General features: G+C 37.1%; 1 protein-coding gene and 1 long non-coding RNA gene across 5 annotated transcripts in view; both read right to left on the reverse strand.

Annotated features, from left to right (window-relative positions):
* The window catches only part of sgcd (sarcoglycan, delta (dystrophin-associated glycoprotein)), a 199,342-nt gene that overhangs the window by 76,318 nt on the left and 95,647 nt on the right, over positions 1-27,377 (reverse strand). The window contains exon 1 of one of the 4 annotated variants that reach the window (XM_065287328.2): positions 7,114-7,505. The exons of the other annotated variants lie outside the window; for them this stretch is intronic. Coding sequence (XP_065143400.1) covers positions 7,114-7,125 — 12 coding nt within the window. The 5' untranslated portion in view covers positions 7,126-7,505. Of the gene's footprint in view, positions 1-7,113; positions 7,506-27,377 lie in introns of those variants that run through there. 4 annotated transcript variants of the gene reach the window in all.
* LOC135776911 (uncharacterized) lies at positions 2,363-5,865 on the reverse strand. Its single transcript, XR_010544225.1, has 5 exons — positions 5,742-5,865; positions 4,716-4,746; positions 4,334-4,489; positions 4,105-4,200; positions 2,363-3,050 (listed from the first exon to the last, which is right to left on the reverse strand). It is a non-coding gene; the product is annotated as an uncharacterized lncRNA (long non-coding RNA).

Genomic DNA, 27,377 nt, shown 5'->3' on the forward strand with positions numbered 1-27,377 from the left:
AAAGTGCTTTCTATACTGTCCAAAAAAATAACAAGAGTTAAAAATGGTCCCAACCTACCCTAGAGACAGCTAGGGACCATTTATTGACCATTTATCCAGGGCCAGATAATGGATTTTTTTATTATTCATTATTATTATTATTTAAAACAACAGTCAAAATTGGGACACATGACTGAAATCTAAAAAAAAACTTTATCTGAAGATGTATGTGTGCATTTTTTACTTTTTACACTATTTTTGTAACTGTAGATCAAATATTTGTGCAAGGTAATTTCCTTATTAGAAAACTACCATTTTATTTAAAAAAAAAAATATTTGTAGGGGTATCCGGAACTAAATAATAACGATAAATCTGCCAATAAGAGCCCAGAATAGATGGAAACTTCTATAAAAAATATCTGTAAGGAATATTCAATTTCCATTAAAAAATCCAAATAATTAACTCTCCCCCATGTTATCCAAAATGTTGATGTCTTTCTTTGTGTGTTATCTAGTGAAACGATTGTCATATTCGGCAATAAAAAGAAAAATATTTACTCTTAAACCACAACTTTTCGTCTTGCAGTAGCCGTGTGGCGCGCCAGCGCAAACTTACATATTGCGTAATCATGTTGAAAGGTCATACACGACGAGAAAGAGGACTGCTCCGATGTTGTTGTATGTGTAATGATACTAATTCATGTCTTTGTGTAAGTTTATTGTTTTAGGGACCCCAAAATGCAGTTGTTGTGTAAACCAACTGCCAACAATGCTAAAACATTTCCATTATCAGTTTAAAACCTAGTCATGTAAACGACCCCTATTTTACATTTACATTTTAATAAGGATGTCCGTAAACTTATGAATGGCAGTGAATACATCAATTTATTTAGGTTTTTTAATGTTTACAGCTAAAATCTGGACTAGATCCGCACTGGAGCTACTGACTTTAGCGCGGATCCGGTCCGGAGTCGTCAGCTGTTTGAGATTTTTCTCTGGCTTACAAATAGTTTGATGTAGCTCATACCTAAAAATAAACCACCAGGTCCTTATAGACCAGAAGTTCGAAACCTTTTTCTCTTGAAGGCCCCCCTAGTTGCCTACAACAATATTTGAAGGCCCCCCCAATTTTTTCCACATTAAATTAAATAGAACTTGGAATAACTAGACAGATGTAAATTCAGTACTAAAATGGCCAAAAAATAAGAAACATTTTGATTTTGGCTTGTTTTAGCTTATTTTAATGCTTGTTTTGTCCAATCTTTAATAATTTTAAGTCATCTTAAGGCCCCCTTGGAAATCTGCTGAGGCCCCCCTGCGGGCCCCGGACCCCTGGTTGGGAAACACTGTTATAGACTATCCAAACTGGATATTCTTTGATACATTATCCTATATAGTATAATAATTGAACTGATCTTTAGTCATCATTTTCACAACTGTCCTTTAGATTCACAAGCTGTGTAATGATAGACCCATAACAGTGAGGATTTTATTCAGAAAACAGTTATTTTAATGATTCACAGAGAGAAGCCGATTGTAAAACCAATGTGTCCTCATTAGGGCGATTGTTTCATGTAGATCTGTGGAAACTCATGCAGGCGGCATATTTCAGCGCTTTATTTGCACACTTGATGCTCGAAATGGTTGACAGGTTGAGTACTTTTCCGAAGTACCGCATATAAATTTGGCTCATTAGCTTGACACTGTGTTTACGAAGGTAAACTGGTACTTTAGCTAATGTCGCTGTACTTCACAAATATCAGATCTGATTAACATCGACTGGCAGAACAATAAAATGCACACAGATAGATTTACGCACTGACTTAAAAATAAGTCAAGACTATTTCTGTCATAGGTCACTGACTAAAAAATAGACCAGTGAAGCATATCAAAATTCCTGAGGTACTGTACGTCTCCTAATACATTTATCCAAAGCAAATTACAGCGCATTAGGTACACTGAAAAAAATTTGGAGTAGAATTTACTTGAAAAAAGTTAGGAAAGTTTTTTCACTTAGAAAATGTGAGTAATTTCAATAGCATTCCCAAGTAAAAACTAAACACAAGGAACTGTAGCTTTCATTAGAAAATCTCAAGTAAAGTTTACTTGGAATTTTCCAGTAAATTGTATTGACTGTTTGTTTATATATTTTACTTAAGTAATGCTTATAAATTATTATTTTTTTACACAATGATCCTAGTTATTTTATTTAAAATTTTGAGTAACTTTTACTTTTAATATATTTTAACATTACTTGATGTTGTTTATTTAAATGGTGTTCAATAAAATAACACTGACATACATTTTACTTGAATACTTTTATTTCTATAAGATTCCTTAAAGATGGGAACATGAAATAAAACAAATAGTAAAACTCCATCAGTTTTATGGTTCACTATAGTGAATTTACTATATAAACCACACAGTCCATTAAAATGCATAAACATTTAAACATAAACATTACAGCAATGTCAGTTGCAGATATCAAAAACAAATGTGCAAATAGTCAAACTAGTAGCTGCCTTTCATTAGCTTATTTTAATTTCAATTAGATTAAATTAAGTGAAAAAAGACATCAAATAAAATAATTATTCTTCAGCAGAATAGTATTACTTAAAATGCATAAGAATGGCTATGTTAAATAGTAATGTAGTTGAAGTTGTTTTGTGAACAACATTTCTTGCATAAAACAAAACAATAAAAAAACAAACAAAAAAAAAACAGTACAATAAGTGCAAGTAGTGCCCAACTAGCAGATTACATTAGAAGCTTTCAATGCAGAGTTAACCTTTGGATAAAATTTAAAAAGCATCTAACCCAAGAAAAATTTTCTGAAACACTTCAAATGTGTTTCTCAGCTTTGGGGGACAGCTTAAGTTTAGGGAGTAAATGCAGCCTGTGAGTGAAAGACATGCATTTGTGAGATTCTTACATCCCAGCAGCACCTCAGTTCCCTCAATGACAATGATGACATCAGACATACCGGCATCTTCTTCCACAGATCTGCTCAGTACGATGATTTTAATGACATGACTGAATAAGGTATCCTTAATCATGTCTCTGCTGATATCCTGTGAAATACACAAATCATTGCAAAGTGGTTAAAATACTGTACAGTATTCAGCAGTAACTGTATGATGTTAAGTTATACTTTTACATTGAACACAACAATGAGACTCATACGCAATTATTACAGTAGAAAGAAACATGATGCTAATAAAGATAACTACATACATTTATAGTCAGGAGGGTGTAAACCTCTGGAAATTATAATTGGTGTAAATTGTTGTCTTTTGGGAAACATTACACAATGGTTTCTAAAGACAATATATATAGTAGTGAACATTTGAAGTGGATCAAAAACATTCACCAAATTTGTCCTAAAACAAGAACGGGTATTGGATATTGGTTTTTAAGAAAACTTTTAGAAAAGGTTTTGATCCACTTCAAATGTTGACTAGTGTACATTAAAGAAATATAAACAACATAACAATTTACATTGGTAATCCTCTCCAAAAGTTAACATACACCTGACTTTTAAATGTATGTTGCTGCGTTCTTGACCATCACTGAGTGTTCTTTAAGTTTTTTAACAATGGTGTATAAGATTTAAAATTTTCCTCAGTATGAAAAAATGGATCTTAGCATCATTGTCAGTGCTTGATAGGGTTCAAATATGCAGAAAAATTAAGCAAAAGGAAAAATTATGGAAGATTTCCTTGTAGACGGTTTAATGGCTCAGGAATAAAAAGAACACGTAACACAAATAGAGTATATCAGTAAAACCACTACTGTCTACATCCAAAATAAAAGAAAAATAGAAATGGATGTAGCTGTGTATGTAGCCAGCTAACTGCTAGCTGCTTCACTTATTCTATATCCATATCTGGACCCCGCCTCCCAGTAAGACATTAGATGATCCAAGACTTGTGCAATGATGACACCAGGCCATGCAAGGACTTCAAACAAAGTCAGCACTAGACTATTAATTGATTATTTATTTTTCTTTGATTTGTTTCAATTTATTGATCATTCAACATTGTGTTTTTGTAAAGCTGCCTTGTAACATTGTACACTGTAAAAAGTACTATACAAATAAATTTGAATTTAATTTAACTGTACTACCTGGTGGTCTTCAATGAGCTCCTCAGCTGATTCTCCCAGGAAAGATAGGAGGTAGCGAATCACAACATCTCACCTATCTTCAAGGCTATCTTCTTGCTGTTAAAAACAGAAGGAAAATGCAATGAACATTAAATGTGTATACATCTACATATAACATATTTACAGAGTCAGGAAGCAGCATATCATCACACAAGTAATTCCCAATTGTAAAAAAACATTTACATTTTACCTAGCTCAGTGAATCCAGCAAATGTTTAATTCTTCTGCCAGCAACCCCAACCCTCATCTCAAACAAAGCCAGGAGTTTTGGGGTATAGAAGTCCAGCTTTTACAAGAATGTACGCTCCAAGGAAATTGTGGTGATTCTTCTGAAATCATTTTTTATCTAAAACAAAGAAAATAAAATGTAACACAATCAAGTGATGATTAGAGTTGGATGCAGTAAAGTGTATTAATAGCTGTACAGTAGTCTTCGGTTTGACTGAAAGCTGCATTTTTTACATAACCACCTCATGCTTTGGCACCTACAGTAAACAAATGATGCACATGTGAATGCATACTTATTGCTATATATCTGTGAGGTGTGCTGTAATAAAGTTTTGCCAACTTACCTTGCATTAGCTTGAATAGTGGGTGAAATATCTGTAAAAGAATGTAAGAAATGTTCACGTCAGAAAATATATATTTTTTAACAATTGTAAATATATTTACTGATCTTACTGACATGAGGTATGCTTACAACTAAACTTACCTTAACAATTCATTGACTGTGGTTATGCAGTTATGTAAATTAAACATTAATAATTTGCCGGTGTCATTCATGACATTCATTTTGAATCATTTATGATAATATTTTAAACTACACTAACGTTTTTACTCAAGAGTAACACCCATATATCTTTTAACAAATTAGAATCTCCAACTGCTTGTAGATATCAACCACGTGCAAAGTGGATGTTGGTCAGTAAAAGAACATCATGAAATAAAATACAGGCTTTACAACTTAAATAAGGTTGATTGTTAAGTAATTAACATTTATCTAAACAAGCATTTAGCATTGTGTAATTGCAAAAGTGTGCAACACCTTATCTATTTCTATATAACTTACCTATCTCATAGCCAATAGTATAGGTAAACAATATAAATGAAGTTCATAATATTTGCCTTGTACACGTGCATTTTAAAAAGTACCCTATGGTTAATCATGTGTGATTAATACGCGAAAAACAGGGTGATTATTACATTTCGGCACTTCGAACTTTTCTGGGACAGAATGCTCGACCACGACACGCAAAGCCTCGAGCAAGGTTTGCGCGGATGTTTTTAAAATATTCGTCTGACAGGATTAACGTTATATATAAAACTTAAGACAATTGTTTTCTACAGAGATCGCGTTTGCTAATAACGGATGCAAATCCCAAACTCCATGTGTTTAACAAAACAAAACTAAGATTACGTTTTAACGTTATCCAAAAATCTGTTATCCAAAAACATAAACATGAACACTGTTAGCATCTGTAACTCGATAAAAGGAAACAATAGGCACAACCCACTGGGACTGCAGATAGCTTAATAACTCTACACTTTTACCAAACATACCTCAATTAATTAATAAGCATATTAATAATTTAACTTACCGTGGTAAAATTCAAATTAGCCGTCCTGAAGTCTCCCTTCCTTTCCTCTGTCCGCGCCACTTCAGACTCGAAGTCAAATACGCATGCGCATCAATTATCTTGCTGTACTGAGTATATTTTACTTGAGTTGTTCATTTGTTGGTGTGATTTGATTAGATGGCGAACAGTAAGTAAATATTACTTAGGAGATTGTATTTAAATTTACATACGTATTTTAGAACAATAAATGACAAAGAAACTGCAAGTAATGTACTGAATTAAACATGCCATTTTTAAGTAAAAAGACAAATTACTATTTGCTTGTAAAACATACTTAAATAATGTTTCCATTATTTACAAGGTCAAAAAATCACTTTTTACAGTGTATACATTTTATCTGTATGGGATTCGAACCCACACCCTTTGTAGCACAAACATCTGATTTATAAATGTACTTTAAAGTGACCACATTGATCTTGGACTGAGAACAGAGAGACGTTGGGCTATTGAAGATAACTTCAAAGAAAGACCATATTGTTGTATTTGTATTTTTGGCATATTCCGCTATGCAAAAATCCCCAAAAGCTTTCAGAGACTGATCTCAGGTCAGTTCAAAAGCTCACCGGCTGCTGATCATGTTTGGGGAGGAGAGCTGTTTATAACTCGCACTGTATAAAGGGCAGACAGCAACCTGCATGCCTCATAACCTTCACAGCTGTTTCTCTCACTCTCTGGCCAAAGTCCCACCCCCTACTTTTCTGCCCCGCCCACTCTGACCTGGCATCACACAAATAATCACAACAGCAACAATCAACAGCCAGCAACTGCCACGCGTCGTCAAACCAGCATGAATTCGGTCGGCAACTCTGCAATATTTCCACATCAAACCCCGGTGTTACTTATTTATAGTAGCATGTTTCCCAGAGGGCCGAGTAATTGAAACCAAATGTGGGGAAGCAGTGATATGGGGAACCAGAGCAGCGGTAGCATCTGGCTTCTCTTGAGAAAACCGGACAGGAGAGTGAGTGAGAGAGAGAGAGAGAAAGAGAGAGAGAGCCTTTGTGTAACTGTTGTGAGAACTTCTGGCACAATACATTCAAACTGTTTTCTATTGGTTTTCAATTAACACAGGACATCTATCTTGAGACCACAATGCATTGCAAAAATATCTGATTTAATGGAACTGAATAAAATAGAGAGAGAGAGCGACAGAGAGAGAGAGAGTTAAAAATAACCCAGTAACTCAAACTACTCCGACACAGAAAAGAAACTTCTTTCCACCCCTTAAAACAATGAAGTAGCACTTCACACTAAGCCCTGTCTCCCTGCTGCCAGGAAGTCACATGCATTTCTTCACAAAACACAAGTTAGACACAATGTACTAAAAACTTACCATCCTGACCATGGTTCTCAACCTGAAGTCCTAGCTAGTGTACAGACAGATAAAAGCAGATCGACACTCAAAAGACGGCATGAGGCCTCTGCTGTTCTCGCTCTCTTTCTATTTCCGACCGACTCCGGGCAGTTACGGTTCCCAGTTTACGACCCCGTCAGCTTTTCCAATAACAGACACGCGAGCCAAAATCCCTGCCCCAAAGTCTGCAGGAAATTCCTGGACTCCACAGTCCTCTGTCTGCAGCCGATCCAGCCGAGCTTCGCAACCAAAAGAAGAGCAGGAAAACAGAGTCCAGAGTCCTCTACGTTAACGTCTCCCTATGCAAAACTGTCCCCCGGTCACTAGCCAGATATAGCACTGGGAGACGTGAGGGGGAAGTTTAGGGAAAGACTAGCTTGATGTCTGTGTGTGAGGATTTTCCATGCAGTCTCTCCACCCTCTTGATGTACACGTGTTTCAGTGTGTATACGACTCCAGCAAGTTTTGGGAATAGGAAAAACACATTTACTTTTCCGATCTATGTGCCTGCAATGCTGATTATGAGGGATAAAACTGCCACAATGCTTTTCAATGCAGGATTTTTTTTAATGGGCATGCAAACAAGTCATTGAGTCAGATGAATAAGGGGTGGCATTTTATATGGCCAGATCAGCAAGTACATAGGAGCATGAATGCAAGTATATTTGCATGTCAACCTGTATATGTATATGTATAGTATTGTTAATACTGGTGGTGTGGTTGCAAAGTACCAAAAATTAACATAAATATATATTCGTACCAAGTTTTACATTACTGCTGTGACGAAAAAGTGTTGTGTTTGTCACATGAATTTATTCAATGTGTTTTTCACACTCTTTGTTAAGGGTTTGAAAACAACCAATTAAAGTTGGAATTTGGAATCAGGGTTTAGATGCACCATTTCCATGTGACCTTGCTGTATAATGTTGTTGTCAGGTCGAATAAATTCACCACCAAACCTTCTTCATGGTGGTGTCTCCCAGATTTACTTGTGAATATGAATCAAACAGTGTTTACTGAATGAATGCATAAATTGGATTAAACCGTGGGTTAATTAATCCATGGGTTTTGAATTCCATGACTGATCCTTGGCATGCGTTTTTATTTTGCACCACGGAAGTGAACACTGATAACACTATATATACACCAAAACATGTCACCAAAAAAAGTTTGCATAGTGATAACAGTATAAGCTAATAGTAGGTGGCAGTTAAAGCTGCAGTCCATAACTTTGGCCTCTCTATCGCCATCCCTGATTAAAATATAAAATTGCAATTATTTGCAGAGTAAAGTTCTGTGCGTGGGTTGTGCTTTGCCCTGTTACTTGTTATCACTGCATCAAAGCAGTGTCTGTCATTATACATCCACATGACAGAAATACATCTTAGTACATATGCATCCGAAAACAACCAACCTAACCCATTTTAGTTGTGCCACCAAACCTGTGTTAACTAGGGATGCCACAATTCTCAATACATTATTGAACCGTTCGGTTTGACCCCCACGGTCCAATATGCGCATGTGAATTGCGGTTTTTCGGTGTATCCATCCAAATCTGTCAGTTTTAAATTCCCTGCACTTTTGTTCTAACTAAAGTGTTTCAACAGATGCCTTACGGGTTCAGAGGAAGCTGTCTATGCTCCGGTATTTAATCTCTTCAGATAGTGAAAAGCCCGCCTGATATCTCTTGTTTTAGATAGCTTGCAGTTTGAGCTTTCACTGTTTTAACAACAGATGATTCCCCGGATGTAAAAACATAATAAACTGACATATTTACATGTCTTTTCCCAGACAATCGTCATTTGAAACTTTACAGATTAAATGCTACAGATGATTAGTTTAAACTCGTAAGTAATGTTGTCAACAATGGACAATCCCATCCAGAGCACATGAGCCAGCCGGCTCCTCTTCTCTGTTTACAGACGAATGACGTTTTATAAACTTTGTCCAGGCTTAAATTATAAATCATTATTATAAGCTTACCATTGTGAATTGGGGCAAGGTAAGGATAGTTTTAAATAATGATTTTTGTTCATAAAAAAAACGGATTATGATTTAACAAACACTATAGTCTAAATCAGTGGTTTTCAGACTTTTTAGGAGTGACCCTAATAAAAAAAAGACCCACACTCTACCCCCCCCTCACTCTCTCAGTAGCATGAAGCTACTTTTTAACAATATTGACATTTATACGTTATTATTTAATTATTCCCTGCCAAAAAACAACTGGAGTCCTCAAAAGCCAAAGGTCCTTTAAGGGGCAAAGGCAATGAAACAGCAAAAATATTCCAAAATAGCATTGGAACAAAACAAGAGAAAAAACACAGGTGATTTTACTGTATTAGCAAACTACCCCAGATATCCCTAAACTTATGGTATAATAAAGAATACCAGATCTCCCCAATTATATATGTTTCAAGACTTGAAAGTGGACTCTCCTTTCGTTTCTGGCCGCACTCACATTATCCAAACCGTGCCCCAGCGAGATTGTTCCCCCTCCCTACTCCCACAGAAGCACGCACTCACACTGTACTTTTATCGATCCAAACCCGGGCGCATTTTCGTCATTAGGGTGCGATTGTTTTGAACAAAGCAGGAAGTAAAGCACTCTCTTAACACTGGAACCCATCATAATGTTAAGTTTGTGTTTTTTTATTCCGAGTCATTTGGTGCGCAATGACACACCGCCCTCTTAAATGCCATTATACTGCTTAGTTGGTCAGTCACTTGTGCAGCTCGGACTTTCACATAACCCTGCTGCGTGCATCAGAAGGTTTTAAGGAAGGCAGATGAAGGTGAGTGGTCACGCAATTGACATCTCTCCTTTTGAATCGTGCTCTGGTACGATTAGCAATCACACTGCGCCTGAGCCCACCGCGCTCCAGCCCACCTCTGCAAGCCGGCCAGGGCGATCACACTAGTCAAACAAACCATGTTTCAAGTCGGTTAATTTTTTTGAGTTAACCAACTGGAGTCCCGCAATGGTCCCAATAACATTGCTGTAAAATTTTCGCAACACGTGTGTCAACGCAACAACATAATTATCATTCAGCTCTTTGATTTTAAAATGCAGATCAGCATTCACAACGAAAAATGCCTGCAAACTTAAAAGAATCAGAAATCAGGAAGCTCCTCACTATCAACGCTAAAGCTAAGATCGTTCGTCAGCTTGATGGAACGGGACACAATGTGCTAGTTTATGACCAAATCAGAAAATTAAATGCATGCGCGTGGTTTCTTGAGAGAGAAATTGCAGATAGTAAGCAAACGTAGCCCAGTAGAAAAATCAACCAAGTACACACTTACGTCACTTCTAGGGATGCACCGAATATTCGGCCACCGAAAAAGACTACTAGACCGAAAAAAATACGGCCGAAATAATGTGATGACACAAACAGAAACCGCGACCTGCACGTGCTTGTCTGAAGTAACATATCTGGGGGTGTGGACTAGATTTTTTTCAAACCCGCGTCCGCCGAATTTCTGATCAGGATGCCCGCAACATGTGAGTTCCACTCCCACCCACGCCCGTAAGTTTTGTGTCCAAACCCGCGGATTTTCTCTGGGCTTTGTGTACGGTTTTCACAAGCTCCGACTAAACATTCGTTCAGATTAACATCCAGAATAACAGACATGAAACATGATTGCTTTTAAAATTAGGGTTGTGCACGAATGGTCAAATATTCGATCTGCAATAATAATTAAAATGGAAAAAAAATGATATTCAAATGTTTTTAATCCGCCACCGCAGCATTACAGCTACTGCTCATTTTTATTCCTTTTTCACTTCACCTGTACGGTCTTTTACAGACTTTAATGTAAAATATAAATTTATTTTATCTGTGGATATGGTTATAACGAACCCGATAACTGCAAATGCTGTAACAGCAAACAATAGCTCCGTTTTGTGAAGTGTTGTTAAATTAAACTTTGCACCCTCAGCAATAATGTATCAATCCAGCTTGCGTTATTTGTAACATAATATTAAATTCAGATATATTTGTTAGATCCGTTTGTTGTTCTCACTGGATAAACACAGAGCAGCGGTTTTTCTGCAGCTGGCATTAATGAGAAAAACGGGTTTCACCGGAGAAGGTAGGCTGAATAGGATTTTCTTTCTAAACAAAAATGTCAGACTAAATAAAGAAGATATTCATATTTGACTGAGCCTTCGATCCATGCGGGGTTTTAACGTGCATTAAAATGCCATAATTTTTTTATTAGCATTTTGTAACATTAACGTTAAACAAAACCACAACTAGCACATCTCAGTTTTTAAATGTAGTGCATGGTAAACAAGCACCAAAGGATTAATTAAACAAACAGTTTAACTTTTAACAACCTGTTGTGTCACTAGTAGCCTACTCACCAGTGGCAGATAGCCTGTATAACTGAAGTTGGGTTTGTTTATGCCACATGCTGTTTGGCTTAATTTTCTTCTCAAATTGTGTGTGTTGACTCCATTTCTATTACACACAAAAATACCATAAGTGCAATGGTAGTACTAATAATTGCCATAATTTCTTTCGGTGTTTCGGCTTTCGGTTTTCAGCCTTGGTTTCCTCTTTTTTGGTTTCGGCCAAGAATTTTAATTTCGGTGCATCCCTAGTCACTTCACATCTTTATGGGATCTGATGGGATGTGTGTGAACGCATGCGTGTGAACTACTACTGTACTATTCCTACTACTACTACTACTACTACTACTTCTACTACTACATTGTAAAAAGTAAATTAAATCAACATATATTTATATGTTACTTAAACTTAAGAAATTAAGTTAAACAATTTAATCTTGTTTTAATAAGTTATGTTAACCTATCACAAGTCAAAACTTAAAATAGTAGGAATTGACTTGCAAAACCAAGTTTATTAATTTTAAAGTGTTTTTAAAGTGTACTACTACATATTATAATTAGTTTAATTTAGATTGATTGATTGTTGTGTTGATATTCAGCCCATAGACTGGTAGACAATGTAAATAAAAAAATTGTAACGCATGTCATTAATGTCAAATCTCAGTTATTCACCCGAGCTGAACAATTTCTGCAAGATCACAGCTGTAGTTGAGCAAATGTTACATCAACTATCAGACTGTGTTTAAATCATGTACAAAGTCACTGTATTACCAGATATAACATTATCTAAAATACATCAGCATGTGTCTCAGCTGTTTGTTACTGCTGCACTACAGTGATGAGCGAAAAGTAAAGAAGTAAAAAGTAAGAAAAGTAAAAGTACACAATTTTTATGTAATTAGGTATTAAATAAATTTTAATATGCAATATAAAAGGAATACACAGTATGATTTAGAATGTAGTGAACATTTTTTAGTAAAGTAAAGTTAATTTTTTCCCAAGGCAAACACTCTGATAAAGCACAGATGCTTGGAAAATTTACTTAAAATACTCAAGTAGTCTTTTTAAGGACCTCTGCAAACCACACAAGAACATTCATAACTTGGATGACCGTTGGTGGAAAGTGAACTAATAGTTCTATTTAAGTTGATAAGGAAAGCAGAATAATGAGTGTTCTCCAGTGAGGGAGTTTACTTATTAGGCATAATGAAAACCGCTCCTTTCCATTACTGCAGTGGTACCGTGGGGGCCAAACATTAGTCCTGTTTGTGTTGATGTTCATGCAGCGAGATCTGTTTTCAAAGAAGAAATAAACACTTTATGGCCGGCGTATACTTACCTGCAGTTAAACGCTACTGAGAAGAATTGCAATGCTATTTTACATTTCAGTGCCTCGGGGAAAATTCGGCAACCATTCCGTGAGCCGTTTTGAGTAATGTGGTTATCAGACCTGATGTCTGTGTTTTGATACGGCTCGCAATAGCTACGCTTTAAGAAGACAGGTTTCATATCAGTGCGGCCGAAGACGAAAATTGAACAAACAACCCTGCGGGGCGGATATGCTATTAGCCCCTGTTAATCGCAACCCCTGCCACCGCATCATGCATTCCTCCCACAGTTTGGACAAAACATATTGCCGTCGTTATGCAAAGCCGCTTTTCCGGGGCGGAGCGCCGATTGTTCCTCGGAAGCTGTGAATGATCAAGATGACGGGTTTGGCATGGCAAACCGAGTCCTGGAAGAGACTGGAGAAATCACTGATCCACTAAGAGGGAATGTAAGCACTGTTAAATATTCTTGGCCCTGCGACTATTGTTCAGTGGGTCAGAAATGAGAAAGGCCTGTCTTGTGGACTTGACTGTTTGTTGTTGGGATAAATTTTCATCTCTCATTGTTTGTTTTAGGGGTTTGACTTACAGAAATTAAATTACTCAGGCACACATGGATAGCTGGATGGGCATAGTCAAACATTACTAGTCGCTCCGTCTTTCTTTTCAAACATACTGAGTAAGTTATTCGAAAACACCAAATTTTCTGTCTCAACAGCCAAAATCCTGCCTTACTGCATCTATTCAGATGTGTTCATTCAAAGACTCCTATATAATGTAAAGAACATTCTGTGAAAATATAACCTTTATACCTTTAAGATTGAAATCAATTATTAAAATCTAACTCATAATTACATTTATGGCACTTTAAATTGGATTTTACAGACAGGGTCACATATAGCCACAATTATGTATTTCAGATAACATCATAAAGCCAGGAGAATACACATGAACCCAAAATGCTGTGTATGTAGGTTTTAGGATAGAGACATCGCAAATCCTGCATACCATCTGCCTCCACGTATATATTCGCATATACACACACGCATATCCAAGACTACCTATTCAAACACACCATTATCCTGACATCTGTCAGCTGGGCGGGCACACCTAAGCACACGGAGCCCGGGGAGCATGATATATTTGAAAAAAGCCCATCGATCGCTGAGCAAATAGGATCTCTGGCATCAAATCTGCTTGGCAGGGGTCTGACAAACCTGGCCATGTCGAAGAGTCGACTGCCACATCTATAAGCATTCATAGGTAATTGAAGGCTGACTGGGGAGGAGAAGGGATGGAAAATGTTAACAAAGACTGAGGAGCAGCAAGGAGTGTGTAAACAAGAGTCCCACTGGTAGATAAAGGCAGGAAAGATATTATGCCACCTAAATGCCATAGGGCTCTCCCTGGGGTGCAGAGTCCTTACCTCATTTACACTTCAGCTCTCTGCACTTAGTATTGTGTATTTTGTAACTAAGAAATGCAGGAACACAGCAGGGGACAAATGAGATATTTATGGAAATATGTTATAAGCAGGATAACATCCATTTTTACTGCGATAACGACTGGCTGTACATTATCCCTTACTCATCAGTCCTTCCAGAAAAACATTGAGTTTTTTTATGATTGTTTTGGGGGAAAATCCTTGATCTTGCGGCAAGTTTTCCTAAAAAAAGTGATTGAATATGCGGGATATTTATGCAATTTTATGTGATGAAATTTTCACACAAAAAAAAAAAGATCTTTGGTGTCGCTAGAGTATATGTGTGAAGATTAAGCCCAAAACACCAAATAGATAATTCATTACAACATGTTAAAATTGCCAAAAAATTGCAGTTTTTAGGTGTGTCCCCTTAAATGCAAACGAGCTGATGAAATGCAAACACTGCTCGCCATGATGGTGGTTTGTTGAAATTGAAACTCAACTGTGCTGTCAATTATTTTAACCATCTCTACACTAAATGGAGGTGCTGTGGTTGGATAGTGCAGATTAAGGGGCGGAATTATCCCCTTCTGACATCACAAGGGGAGCCAAATTTCAATGACCTATTTTCTCACATGCTTGCAGAGAATAATTTACCAAAACTAAGTAACTGGGTTGTTCTTTTTCACATTTTCTAGGTTGATAGAAGCACTGGGGACCCAATCATAGCACTTAAACATGGAAAAGTCAGATTTTCATGATATGTCCCCTTTAATAACAGATATGACATTATATTTACAAAATCGATTTCCTCTCTGAAGGTCTGCATTCGTTAAAAATAAGCAAATAAAAAAATTCAAATCACTATATTATATGTTCCTTACTTGATTTATGAGGTAAATAGGCCTTTAATAAGCGAGATAATGAATAGGCATCCAGTTGTTATCGCAAAATAAACCCCTTTATAATTGGCATATGTCGTTTATCCCTTAGTTATAGCATCTTTAAAGCATTAAAAATAATACTATCCATCAAGTTGTGCAAAATTCTGCACAAATTCGGCTACTATGATTGCAGGGAATGTGAAAAATGCACGTGAATTCAGTGTGGCTCTAATTACCAATAGATTTCTAAAGCCAGATTTCATCATCTTTTAATTTTCCTTTTCACCACATCCTTTATGAGCTCCCACCACGATCAGCGCTGTAAAATTCCAGTATTGCCTTCGAGGGTTGTAATTAAACTCTATTAGTCTCCAGAAGAATCGAAGCCTGATTGGGTCTGAAAAGCGAGTGTGGATCTTCTCCTCTGTAATGGCCCTTAAAGACTCTGAATCACATGAGTTTGAGTGATGCAGGAGAAAGCCTCATTCTCTCTGATGGCTTTAATCACCTTCCACAAGATTGATCTGTGTTTATTTTGCTGACAAAACATTGATTACCATGACAGTACCGAGACCCAAAAGGCTGAGCAGATTGTACCTTGGCTGTCTGAGCGAATACGTTGGCGTTGTCTGTTGTACAGTCGGCTGAAGGGTAATTATATGTTGTGAGTGGATAAGAGCGAGTTTTCAGACTCTTCTCTGCTTGAATCGTTTTTCTTTCACATAAAAGTTGTGTTTACGCTTGAGTGAACTGCACAGCTGTGTGAGGTGTGAATGCTTTCAATCAGGCATCTGTTTTTTACCAAGCTGTTCGCAACCCATTTTACATTAGTGATTTGCCACATTAATAAGAAAAATTATAGTAATGCCTGTAAAGAGTTATTTGTAAGCATTCATGTTTATCTTTATGGCATTGCTCGGCAAGCATGGAACACCCAGAGGTATGGTATTTAAAATCTGTCCTATTTTATGAGGTTTCATGTGGATTTTATTTTGTAAGAATACTTTTTTATTTGCCGCAGATGAAGACCTGTATTAATTTTCCGTGGCAGCCAGTGACTTCTTTTTTAGGGTGCACGATGTGAAGCTCGTCACAATATGTATTTAGCCCGTCATGTGTGTGGCTCGTCACTTCAAAATACGTGTTTGCCGCATCTTGTAAACTTATGGGCATCACGTGTCATGTCAAAATAAGTGCCTGCTGCAGATGCTTCGAATGAGTTAATGATAAAAGAAATGCTCACGTTTGCCAGATACTTGCTTAATTTCATGTCTAATCAGAGTTTACTTTTAAATTAGTATCTGGCAAGTAATTTGTTATCGTGAGCGTATCTTTTATCATAAACCCTTTTGAAGCATGTGCAGCAGGCACATATTTTGACATGACGCATGATGCACCTGGTTGACATGACGCAACGTACACATATTTTGACATGACGAATGATGCACATGCTTCACATGATGCAACAAACACATATTTTAACATGACGCATGATGCACATTGTTCACATGATGCAACAAACACATATTTTGACATGACGCGTGATGCACATGGTTCACATGACGCAACAAACACATATTTTCACATGAAGCATGATGCACATGGTTCACATGACGCAACAAACACATATTTTGACATGAAAGATGATGCACATGGTTCACATGACGCAACGAACACATATTTTGATATGACGCATGATACACATGGTTCACATGACGCACACGTATTTTGACATGACGCATGATGCACATGGTTCACATGATGCACCGAACACATATTTTGACATGAAGCATGATGCACATTGTTCACATGATGCAACAAACACATATTTTGACATGATGCATGATGCGCTTGGTCCACATTATGCAACGAACACATATTTTGACATGACGCATGGTGCACACGGTTCATATGACGCATCGAACACATATTTTGACATGACTCATGATGCACATGGTTCACATGACGCAAGGAGCACATATTTTGACATGACGCATGATGCACTTGGTTCACATTACGCAACAAACACATATTTTGACATGAAGCATGATGCACATGGTTTACATGATGCAACGAACACATATTTTGACATGACGCATGATGCACATGGTTGACATAACACAACGAACACATATTTTGACATGACCCATGATGCACATGGTTCATATGACGCAACTAACACATATTTTGACACAACGCATGATGCACGTGGTTAACATGACGCAAGGAACACATATTTTGACATGATGCACATGGTTCACATGACGCAACGAACACATATTTTGATATGACGCATGATGCACATGGTTCACATGACGCAACCAACACATATTTTGACATGACCCAATGATCAACATTGTTCACATGACGCAACGAACACATATTTTGACATGACGCATGATGCACATGGTTCACATTACGCAACGAACACATATTTTAACATGACGCATGATGCACATTGTTCACATGACGCAACAAACACATATTTTGACATGACGCATAATACACATGGTTCACATGACACTCCGAACACATATCTTCAGGGTAAGTAAATAATGACAGACTTTTCATTTTTGGGTGAACTAAATGCAACTTAAAGCAGTGAATTACAGTACAAAGTCTACTTTTAATCAGTATGCGTCCTCAGAGTAACATTAATCAGATCAAACCCATGACTGTCTGCAGAGCTAATGCAATGCTCTACCACTGAGCTACAGGAACACAAATGTATTTACACACAAGCGCAGGAGTGATATGGTTTTTCTTGAGAGAGCTTAAAGGCTCTTGATTTCCAGGCCACTTCTGAAAGCCACTCACATCACTTTCCCCCTGTCCTCAACCCAACGTAACATAAGCAATTAAACCATGGCCATAAACATCATGTGAGGGGGGACAGACTGAACCGCCCCAAACAGAAAACTAACAGTGAGGGAGAGACAGTGTGTCCAGAAACGATGACAGATCAATTCAAGACAAACCCTGTAACCTTGAACATATGCACATTAAAAGTTCTACTTGTCCTACAGGACATTTTTTAACTGCTTTCATTTTTGAGCCATAATAGCAGTCTGCTCTCTCTCTCTCTCTCTCTCTCTCTCTCTCCTCTCTCTCTCTCTCTCTCTCTCTCTCTCTCTCTCTCTCTCTCTCTCTCTCTCTCTCTCTCTCTCTCTCTCTCTCTCACATACACACACGTGTTAACACTAAGGAACCAGTGTGCAGCTAAACCGTCCCCTAGATACTTCAACACATCTGAGTCTTCTCTGTGCGAGGGTGATTATGTCTAATCTTCTCATCACTGCTGTAAGATTCAGTGGATAGACATTCAGAACGCACTTATATGAAACACTTGTTTAAGATTAATTCATGCTTGAAGCCAAGGTCAAGCTGTATGGAGTTACACTTAAACCACAACTTGACAGAAAAATAAATACTTAACGTATAAAGAATAAAAAGAGTTTTGAGGGTCTATTTTGGTAATTAAATAATGTTCAGACTTAATCTTGTGATCTTATAAAGCCGCAGTTTTCAATGTTAAACAGATAAATTGAGATTTTTTTTATTATTAAAGTAAACAGAATGGGGTGGTTTCCCGGGCAGGGATTAGCTTAAAGGAAAACACCACCGTTTTTCAAAATTTTACTATGTTCTTACCTTAACTTTGACGAAATAATACATTCCTGTCTTTTACCAATGTGTGCACTTAATCTTTGTACAGCACGTTGTGAATGTGTTAGCATTTAGCCTAGCCTCATTCATTCCTTAGGATCCAAACAGGGATGAATTTAGAAGCCACCAAACACTTCCATGGTTTCCCTATTTAAAAAATGTTACATGAGTAGATACACGAGTAAGTATGGTGGCACAAAATAATAAATAAAGACTAGGTTTTAGTTTAGAAATTAGGAAATATAACTAGTTTTAACAAACATGCCTTACTAAAACATTACTTGTGTGCATTTTCAGGCTAAACAAAAGGCACTGATGTATTTTAAAATATGTCAGTGCAAGATGTTATCAGTTTGGACAGCTCTTAAATTTATTTTAGTCTAAGACTAGTATAATCCCTGTCCGGGAAACCGCCCCAATATCCATAAACTGATCCAGTATATATAAAAGAACAAATAGAACTTTTACATATTTGCATTTGAAAAAAATAATCTATATTTAACACAATCTCATGGCAATTCGTATGTATTCGTACAACCAAATTTTTAAATTTTTGTATTGCTTTCTCTCCGTGACTATAGGGCGGTTTCCTGGACTTGGATTAGTCTAGTCCTAGGCTAAAATACATTTAAGAGCTATTCAGACTGAAAATAACTTGCACTGACATATCTTAAAATAATGCCGTAAAATAATCTCTGTTTAGAGATTAGGGGCGGGTTTAAAAGTGGGGTATTATTGTTTTTTATAATAAATAATTAGCCAACTTGTAAATTTCAGTGAAATCAGGTTGACTGTTTTATATTAAAAAATATTATCAGAATTATTGCTATAACTTGCCTGTGAACAAAACAATATTTACATTTTTACATGTACGCATATTTATTCAGCAGACGCTATATTCAAAGTGATATAAAAATGAGAGAGCAATTAACATTTTGCCAAAGGAGCCAACAATAACCGTAATCTACAAAGCTATGTTTACAAGTAGGAATAGAGTTCATATCTTATACTGTATAGGTACAATATATGTAACCCTGGACTACAAATCCAGCCAGTCAAGTAGCATGTATATTTGTAGTATTAGCCAACAATACATTGTATTGGTCGAAATTATTGTTTTTTATGCCAAAAATCTTTACGATAATAAAAATGTATATTTTATTTATTTCCTAAAATGTATTTATCATTAGTAATATGTGTTGCTAAGGACTTAATTTGGTCAACTTTAAAGGTGATTTTCTTAATATTTTGATTCCAGATTTTCAAATATAGTTGCATCAAATATTGTCCAATTCTAACAAACCATTAAGGGTGTCATGATTTCGATTTTAAATTAAGGCACAACCTCGAATTTCGAATTGAAAAATGGGATCGTCGATGCTGCCATGCCCCCATGTCACGTACGGTCGGCTTGCCAAGCGGGGGAAAAAAAACCTCTCAGAGATTTATATTTTAAACACAAGGAATGTATTGCTACAACTCTTTAAAATGCATATTACTACCTCGTGATCAAACTTCAGCTCTCTGCAAGTGCGCGAGAGTGAGAGAGGCGCCAAGATGCAGCGGGTTATATTTTAAACAAAAGGGATAGTTTGCCTCAGCTTGAATGAAACGCATAAAACTGAACAAATACGTAAGGATTACTACTTTAGTTTATGTTTAACGTGAGACAGAAAGAAGCGCAGATGCTCATGACGCGGTGGATTTATTTCAGATGCTTGGAGTCCAAGACGCGCGCATTAAGTCCAGATGCGTGCAAGAAGGAATCCTTTAAGAAGTGAAGCCCACAAACCATGCGAGGAAAAGCACGCAGTGTGCATGTTAATGTGAAACTATAATAGTAATAAATAATAATGGCATAGCATTTTTTGTCTTTCCAAAAAAAAAGTAAAAATTGAGAATCAAATCGAATAGAATCGTGGCCTTAGAAATCGAAATTGCAATCGAATCGAGGATTTGGAGAATCGTGACACCCCTACAAACCATACATGAATAGAAAGCATATTTATTTTCAGATTATGTATAAATCTCAAATAAAAAAATCAATCAGAAAATCCAAAACTACTGTTAGAGACTCCTGATGCTTTTGTGCTTAGTGTCTGTGTGTATGACATTGAGAATATGAGTCTGAAATATTTTTTATACTTCCTGTCCTGGAATTATGCTAGTTATTAGCTGTGATACTGCTTTTGGCAAACACCTGCCACCTTACCATGCTAAAAACTTAAACACTTATCATGCCTAAAACATTGTAGAGAAACACTACAACTACATCTCTAGCCACTTGCTGAAGTTTCAGACATCTTTAATGACCGTGCTTTTTATCCTTGCACAACATGCAAAGATACTTCATTATATTTTATAGTACGTAAGACTTTGCTACGACACCTTAAAAGTGATTTAATCTGCATAATGAAATTAGTTTTCGGTTTCCCATTAAACTACTTTATTTCAAGAGGGGAAGCTCATTGTTTGCAAAACAAGTAACAGCACTGTGGCGCTAATACCAATTAGCCATTCCCGGCACAAATGTGACATTTTAATCACAGGCGATACATTCACAATACCAGTTAGATGCGGTTACTACCGTGATTTATTGACGATAGCCATGACAGGACTGAGACCTTTTATCTTTTATTTTTCTTTCCCGAGTGAATCAGTAAACTTACTTTTGTTGACTGCGACATTGCACGTAGCGTAAGAAAGCGTCTCAAGGTGGATTGTTACACTAATATAGTTTTTTCCTACATAATTACAATTAAAGCATCCTATCCTCTCCCCGTCCTTGAACCGAACCTACAAGCGTTGACAAACGTCTCCTTTGAACACCCGGGTGTGAAAACCTGACCACTCTGCAAAAACAAAAAGCAATCAGGGGAAAATCAATGCTTTTCAGTTTCATTTTCACAACTCTGCGACCTCTTATCTTTTCTTGGCAAAGGAGAACATTTGGGCAATCAACTGTTGTTTGTACCTGTCGAAAATTCTAAATGGCACCCCCACACAAAATTCTCTGTATAGTTTATGGAGCCTTGGCACATGGTCAATACTACTTTTCCTCTTTACAAAATGCTCTCCTTTATATCATAACAAAAGAGCAGATTTTCTAACCGGCGTGAATTTTCTATGGTCTGAGGTTCCAAAGATCTCGACAGCGAGTGCCTTTCAAACAGAGAGACAAATAAATAGATCAAAGAGAACAGAGCACTGCTTATTTGACCTGATAGAAAATGATTTTATTCTTTGACATCTGTACTGTATGTGTTTACCAAGTTCTTGCTCATGAGTAAAAATCGTATTAGTAGAAATTTCATTTTATGCAAGTGTCACATTTAAGCATTAGAGAGTCACAGCTTTACATCCATCACTTCTTAACTGAACTGCTCTTGAGCTCAGGTTGTTGATCTTCAGGACTTTCCATGTGTAAAAGCGTTTTTGCATAAAATTTGCAAGGCGTGCAACAAAAACAGCCCTCAGAGAGAGAAATCGAGCGAGAGAGATCAGAAATACAGTCAAACCTTTAACACTAAACAATTCTTTGCTTCCTTAGATTTCTTCAACCTACTATTATTTATCTTGGCAAGAGATTATTTGTTATAACTTATAAAATTAAGTTTTATAGACTTTTTTCAACTATATTTTATAAGTTGCATTACACATTTATTATTACCTGTGGGGGTTGTATCATTCTTGCTTACCCGGAACGAAGCTCCCGTAAAGCTTGGTGGTAGAGCTATATAGGTTTGATCCCAGGAAACACACATACTGATAAAAATGTATTCCTTATAATGCACTGCAAGTTGCTTTAAAAAGAAAGCGTCGCAAAAAGGCATGCATTTATATGTTTTAATAGAGAGAAGTTGCCGGACCGCTGTAGCCGAACATGATGAAAACCCTCTTTGCACAAGTGGGGAGAGATTAAAATATGGAGGCGTGAATCGGAGCTCACTGAAGCCTTCAACATAATGCAATTAATGAAACCATCTGCACTGGTCAATCCGCTGGGCTATTACACTTCAGAGACCTGACACGTGCATACAGTTAGGAAGAAGATCTTAACATGCAAATTGGAATTTTGTTCTTATAGGGGCGTGACATTAAGTTTAGCAGTAGGGGAACTGGTGGAAAATCAAAGCTGATGAATGCAAAAAAAATATGCAACTGCTTTTTGTTAACTACCTGTATATAATTATGCATCGTTGGGTACCAAAATAAATAAGATTATGTTGATAAAATAATATCATGCTCCTCATTTCCTATATTTTTGGGGTATGTATGTTTTTCTGTTAATTTGGAGTTTGATAAATCAGGCAACTGCCAAAATGAGCAGACTGAATGACATGTGTACCCTTAAATATCCCTTAATTTAAACCACTAATTAAAACGAACTACACAAATTTGGGGAAAATACAGCTGAGGCGATATTACATGCAGTTCACATGCAATCAGGACAGATTTGTTTTGGGCTGACCATCTTGTTTTTGTACCAGTGAGGTTTATGGTAAAAATAATATTTAAAAAGAAAATAATAAGATACAATTTCATTATATATTATTTGAATTTTTACATCCGCTAATAACTGTTTGTTGCCAACATCTGCAAACGCCACAACATTTTTTCAGCAAAGTCCTCTAAGTGCACAGAAGAGGAATTGGATAAATGACAGAGTGCATTCATTAAAGGTGACATAGAATGATTGAACGGGGTATTTATCCTTGTTCTGTGAGGTGACATGTAGAAAATTTTTTTTTTTTTGGGTCTGTAATGCCTTAGAAGCTTCCTAAAAACCTCTCTCAGATAGCTCTATTAGGGTGGAGGATTTTAAACAAGTGGTTTTGCACCTATTTGGCTCCCCCTACTGGCTTAACTTGCAATCTCATTACTGATTGGCTGACTTTGCTGCCACTCAAAAAATGTAGCCAATTATTTTAACTAGGGATGCACCAAATCCAGGATTCGGATTCAGCCGAATACTGGGCTTTTTGACGGGGTTCGAGTTCGGACGAATCGTACATTTTTTTTCCACCGAACCCTAAGCTTGCGCTATGCTGGTCGACGTCACGCGGCCGTTGATTACACACATCAGGTGCTGACGTGGAGATAAGTGTTTTTTTTTCGGTGAGCCTTAGGGGCGTATCACATTTCGTGGACGCACCTGGAAAAACTAGCGCACCGCATCGCTTTCATTGTGCTTTGCAGTCGGGCTATCAAAATGCATCCCCGCCCGGCCCGTCGGGCTATCTTGACTTATAGGAATGAAAAAATGCTTATGTATTCTCTCACAGATTTGGATGGGTAATTGTGGTGCATGAAATTCAGGCATTGGGTATTTAAATTGCGTTTGAGGGCGTGCTCGAGTTTTACTTTCACTTTCGCGATCCGTACTGATTTGTCATGGATTTTTGTGCAAATCCTCCAACTTCGTCCTGTCAGTCATTACTATCCTCACGTAAGAAAATTAAATCTCTCGCAGCAAGCTTTAAAGTGTTATAGATTGTACGGGCAGTGAAGAGAGTGACTCTGTGCAGAATCGCTCTTAAAGCGACAGTAGCCCCTGTTTTTCTGATCGAAAAAATGATCTAATCTGGATGATCCAAAATGTGAGTTTAGTGACCCACTGAACCACTTTTTAATGGTGGGTATATCTGGTGTGGGGATGAGCAGGAACAGTTGGTTACATGGAAATCCAGTTTTTTTTTGTCCCAAAAAATCTGGATTCAGTGCATCCCTAATTTTAACGTGGAGGGGCAGTGAGATGCCTGTGATGTCATAAGCATCAGTTTTTCAGACTGAGCTGTTTCCTGGCTGACATTTCTAAAAGAGGAATTTCTATGAGACTGAGATGTTTAGCATGTCTATCACTTTTTGTATGTTCGTGAATGCGGGTAGACTACCATTATTCAACAAAGACAAGGTAAAAATGGTTTTTCATTCTCTGTCACCTTTAAGATGCAAGTAGTTTTTTACATGATTATAAAAGGTTTGAGGTTATATGAGGATATCGGTGGTGGCTCGTGACTGCTCTTCCGAGGGGCAAAATATGTGTTCGGAGTGTCATGTGTGTTTCTCCTGTTTTGTCAAAATAAGTTCCTGCTGCACACGAGTCAAAACCATTTATGATAAAAGAGAAGCTCACGTTCACAAAATACACGCAAGACACTCCCTTAACAGTAAACTCTGATTACGCATGAGATTATGCGAGTATTTGGCAAACGCGAGCATCTCTTTTATCATAAACCCTTTAAACGCGTCTGCAGTAGGCTCTTATTTTGACAAGACACGTGATGCATATAGGTTCACTCCACGCGCCGAAAACATATTTGAAATTACGAACCACACATGACAGCTACATACATGTTGTGACGAACTTCGCATCGATCACCATCGAAATAACCGGCCGAGCCTTTTAACTTTAGGCCTATTCAGAAGGATGGTGAAGGGTGAATAGAAAGTTTTTTGTAAACTAAAGTGACATTTGTAATAATTAAATAATTTTAAGAACTGATTTACTTATAACTCATTTACAAAAAAATTTCAGAAACACTGAGAGGGTTTTGCATCTAATCTCTATATATAATAATATTATTAATTTCAGTGTTTGATTTTCAGGGTATTTGTTTTTACTTTGTGTTTGATAAACTATTTTTGTGCCGTGATAAATCGCCACTTCATGTCCAAAAAATCTGTGCCCTGAAGTGAAACCACTCGAGAACCATTTCTCTTAAAACAGCTATTTACTACTTTCTTTGCAGGAGGAGACATTCCTCGTGATGAAATATCACTCGTAAGATCGGTTTTGGACCTAATAGCCAGCGGGTAAAACTTCAGACCACCCTAGGCTTTAAAAAAGCTCTCTCATCGGGAGCAAAACACACATTCGCTCACTCACCGAGCATCACTCCTTCTGTCAATAATTCTTTGTACATTGCACACGTCACCGCATGCCTTCACCAATGTCCTTTAAGGCAGTTAAACTTCTATCTTCTTGTCACTCCAGTGTGTCTTCTTTGCTTCAACTCAATTTGGTAAAAGAGTAGCACTGGAGGTTTTGTACCAGACTGACAGGCCCTTAAAAGCTCACTTAGGGATGGCAAAAGAGAATCTGCATTCATTTGTAGGAAATGCAGATCCCCTTTAGGGCGCGTCCCTAGCGGTGTAGCTTTCCGCCTGGCACGGACACAATGGAAAGCTTGACCTTACTGTGCATTGAAATGCTTAATCTTGTGAGACAGAGGTTGAGTGAATGAATCACAGCTTTTATATAAAGGTCAAATAGCTAGTTATCTACTACAGCGTGCCCATGGTTCTCAAGGAAACACACCCGTGAAACCATTTCAAGATGGATTTGAAATGCAAGAGACCTGTATGAGGGTTACTCATATTTGGTCCATGCAGGAGGGTCAATGTCCTCAACTGGAGTTGAGAAGACCTGCTGTATATTATTTTCTACTTGACCTTTTAGTCTCTGATTTTAGAGTTACTGTACACTGTATAAAATAATAAACTGGTTTTACTTAAAAATAGAGTGAATAATTTTTGCATCCACTTTTTAAGTAAGTTTTACCTGAAATTTTAAGCAATTGGAAGTCAGGGGGTACTGTCAACTGTGTGCTTACCATAATTTATCAAACTATTTTCTTTTGTTTTCAAAAGAACAAAGAAGCTCATACAGGTTTAGGACAACATGAGGGTGAGAAAATGACATAATTTTTATTTGTGGTTGAATTATCCAGTTAAAATGCATGAATGATTTTCAAATAATAATGCAAGCTAATCTCAGCAATTCTGTTTTTAGTATGTTTTTAATAAAGTATTTACTTGATTGATAATCAAACAAAAGTCCCACTAGGTCTGATATTTTAACCTGATCTAAATATATTTTATATTATAATAATAAGTGACGTATGACTTTGCTTAGTGATGTAAGACACATGCGGAGGGCGGAGGGCACAGAACCCTCCATAAACTGCGTACACTCTCATCTTGAATGCGGACGCGACTAAAATGGTGCCGTTACCGGAAGCTAGTTATTTTAGTTTATAAAGTTTTAAATGTGGATATTTCTACAACAAAACAGCGCAGATTACCCTCAGAAGTCCTTGGTTTATCATTGTGGAGCCATTTAGATTTATTTTGTAAATGATATGCACATTTTTTGGACTTGAAGGAGTGGACCCCGCAACTTTACATTCGATTAACTGTAAGATCTAAGGGTTTTTTTACACCTGGTCACTTCATGCGTTCTCTCTGATCGGATAGCTATCTGATCGTAAAAAGACCAGGTGTAAATGCCCTCCGAAACGTTTTCGAGACGGATTTAAATCCGATCGCTCAAACCACTTCAGGAGGTGGTCTGGGGCGCATTTCAGGCCAAATGTAAATGGAACAGTTTTAACAAATCAGATATCTATCCGATCAGAGAAAACACATAATGTGACCAGGTGTAAAAAGGCCTTAAGACATTTTCTAAAATAACTGAAAATGTGTTAGTCTGAAAAATTATGGCCATATGTATCTCGGACGGGTTGGGGGTGGGTAAATCATGGGTTTAATATCATTTTTATGCTGAACTATCCCTTTAAACA

Source organism: Paramisgurnus dabryanus, chromosome 18 (assembly GCF_030506205.2).
Source record: "Paramisgurnus dabryanus chromosome 18, PD_genome_1.1, whole genome shotgun sequence".
Lineage (NCBI taxonomy): Eukaryota > Metazoa > Chordata > Actinopteri > Cypriniformes > Cobitidae > Paramisgurnus > Paramisgurnus dabryanus.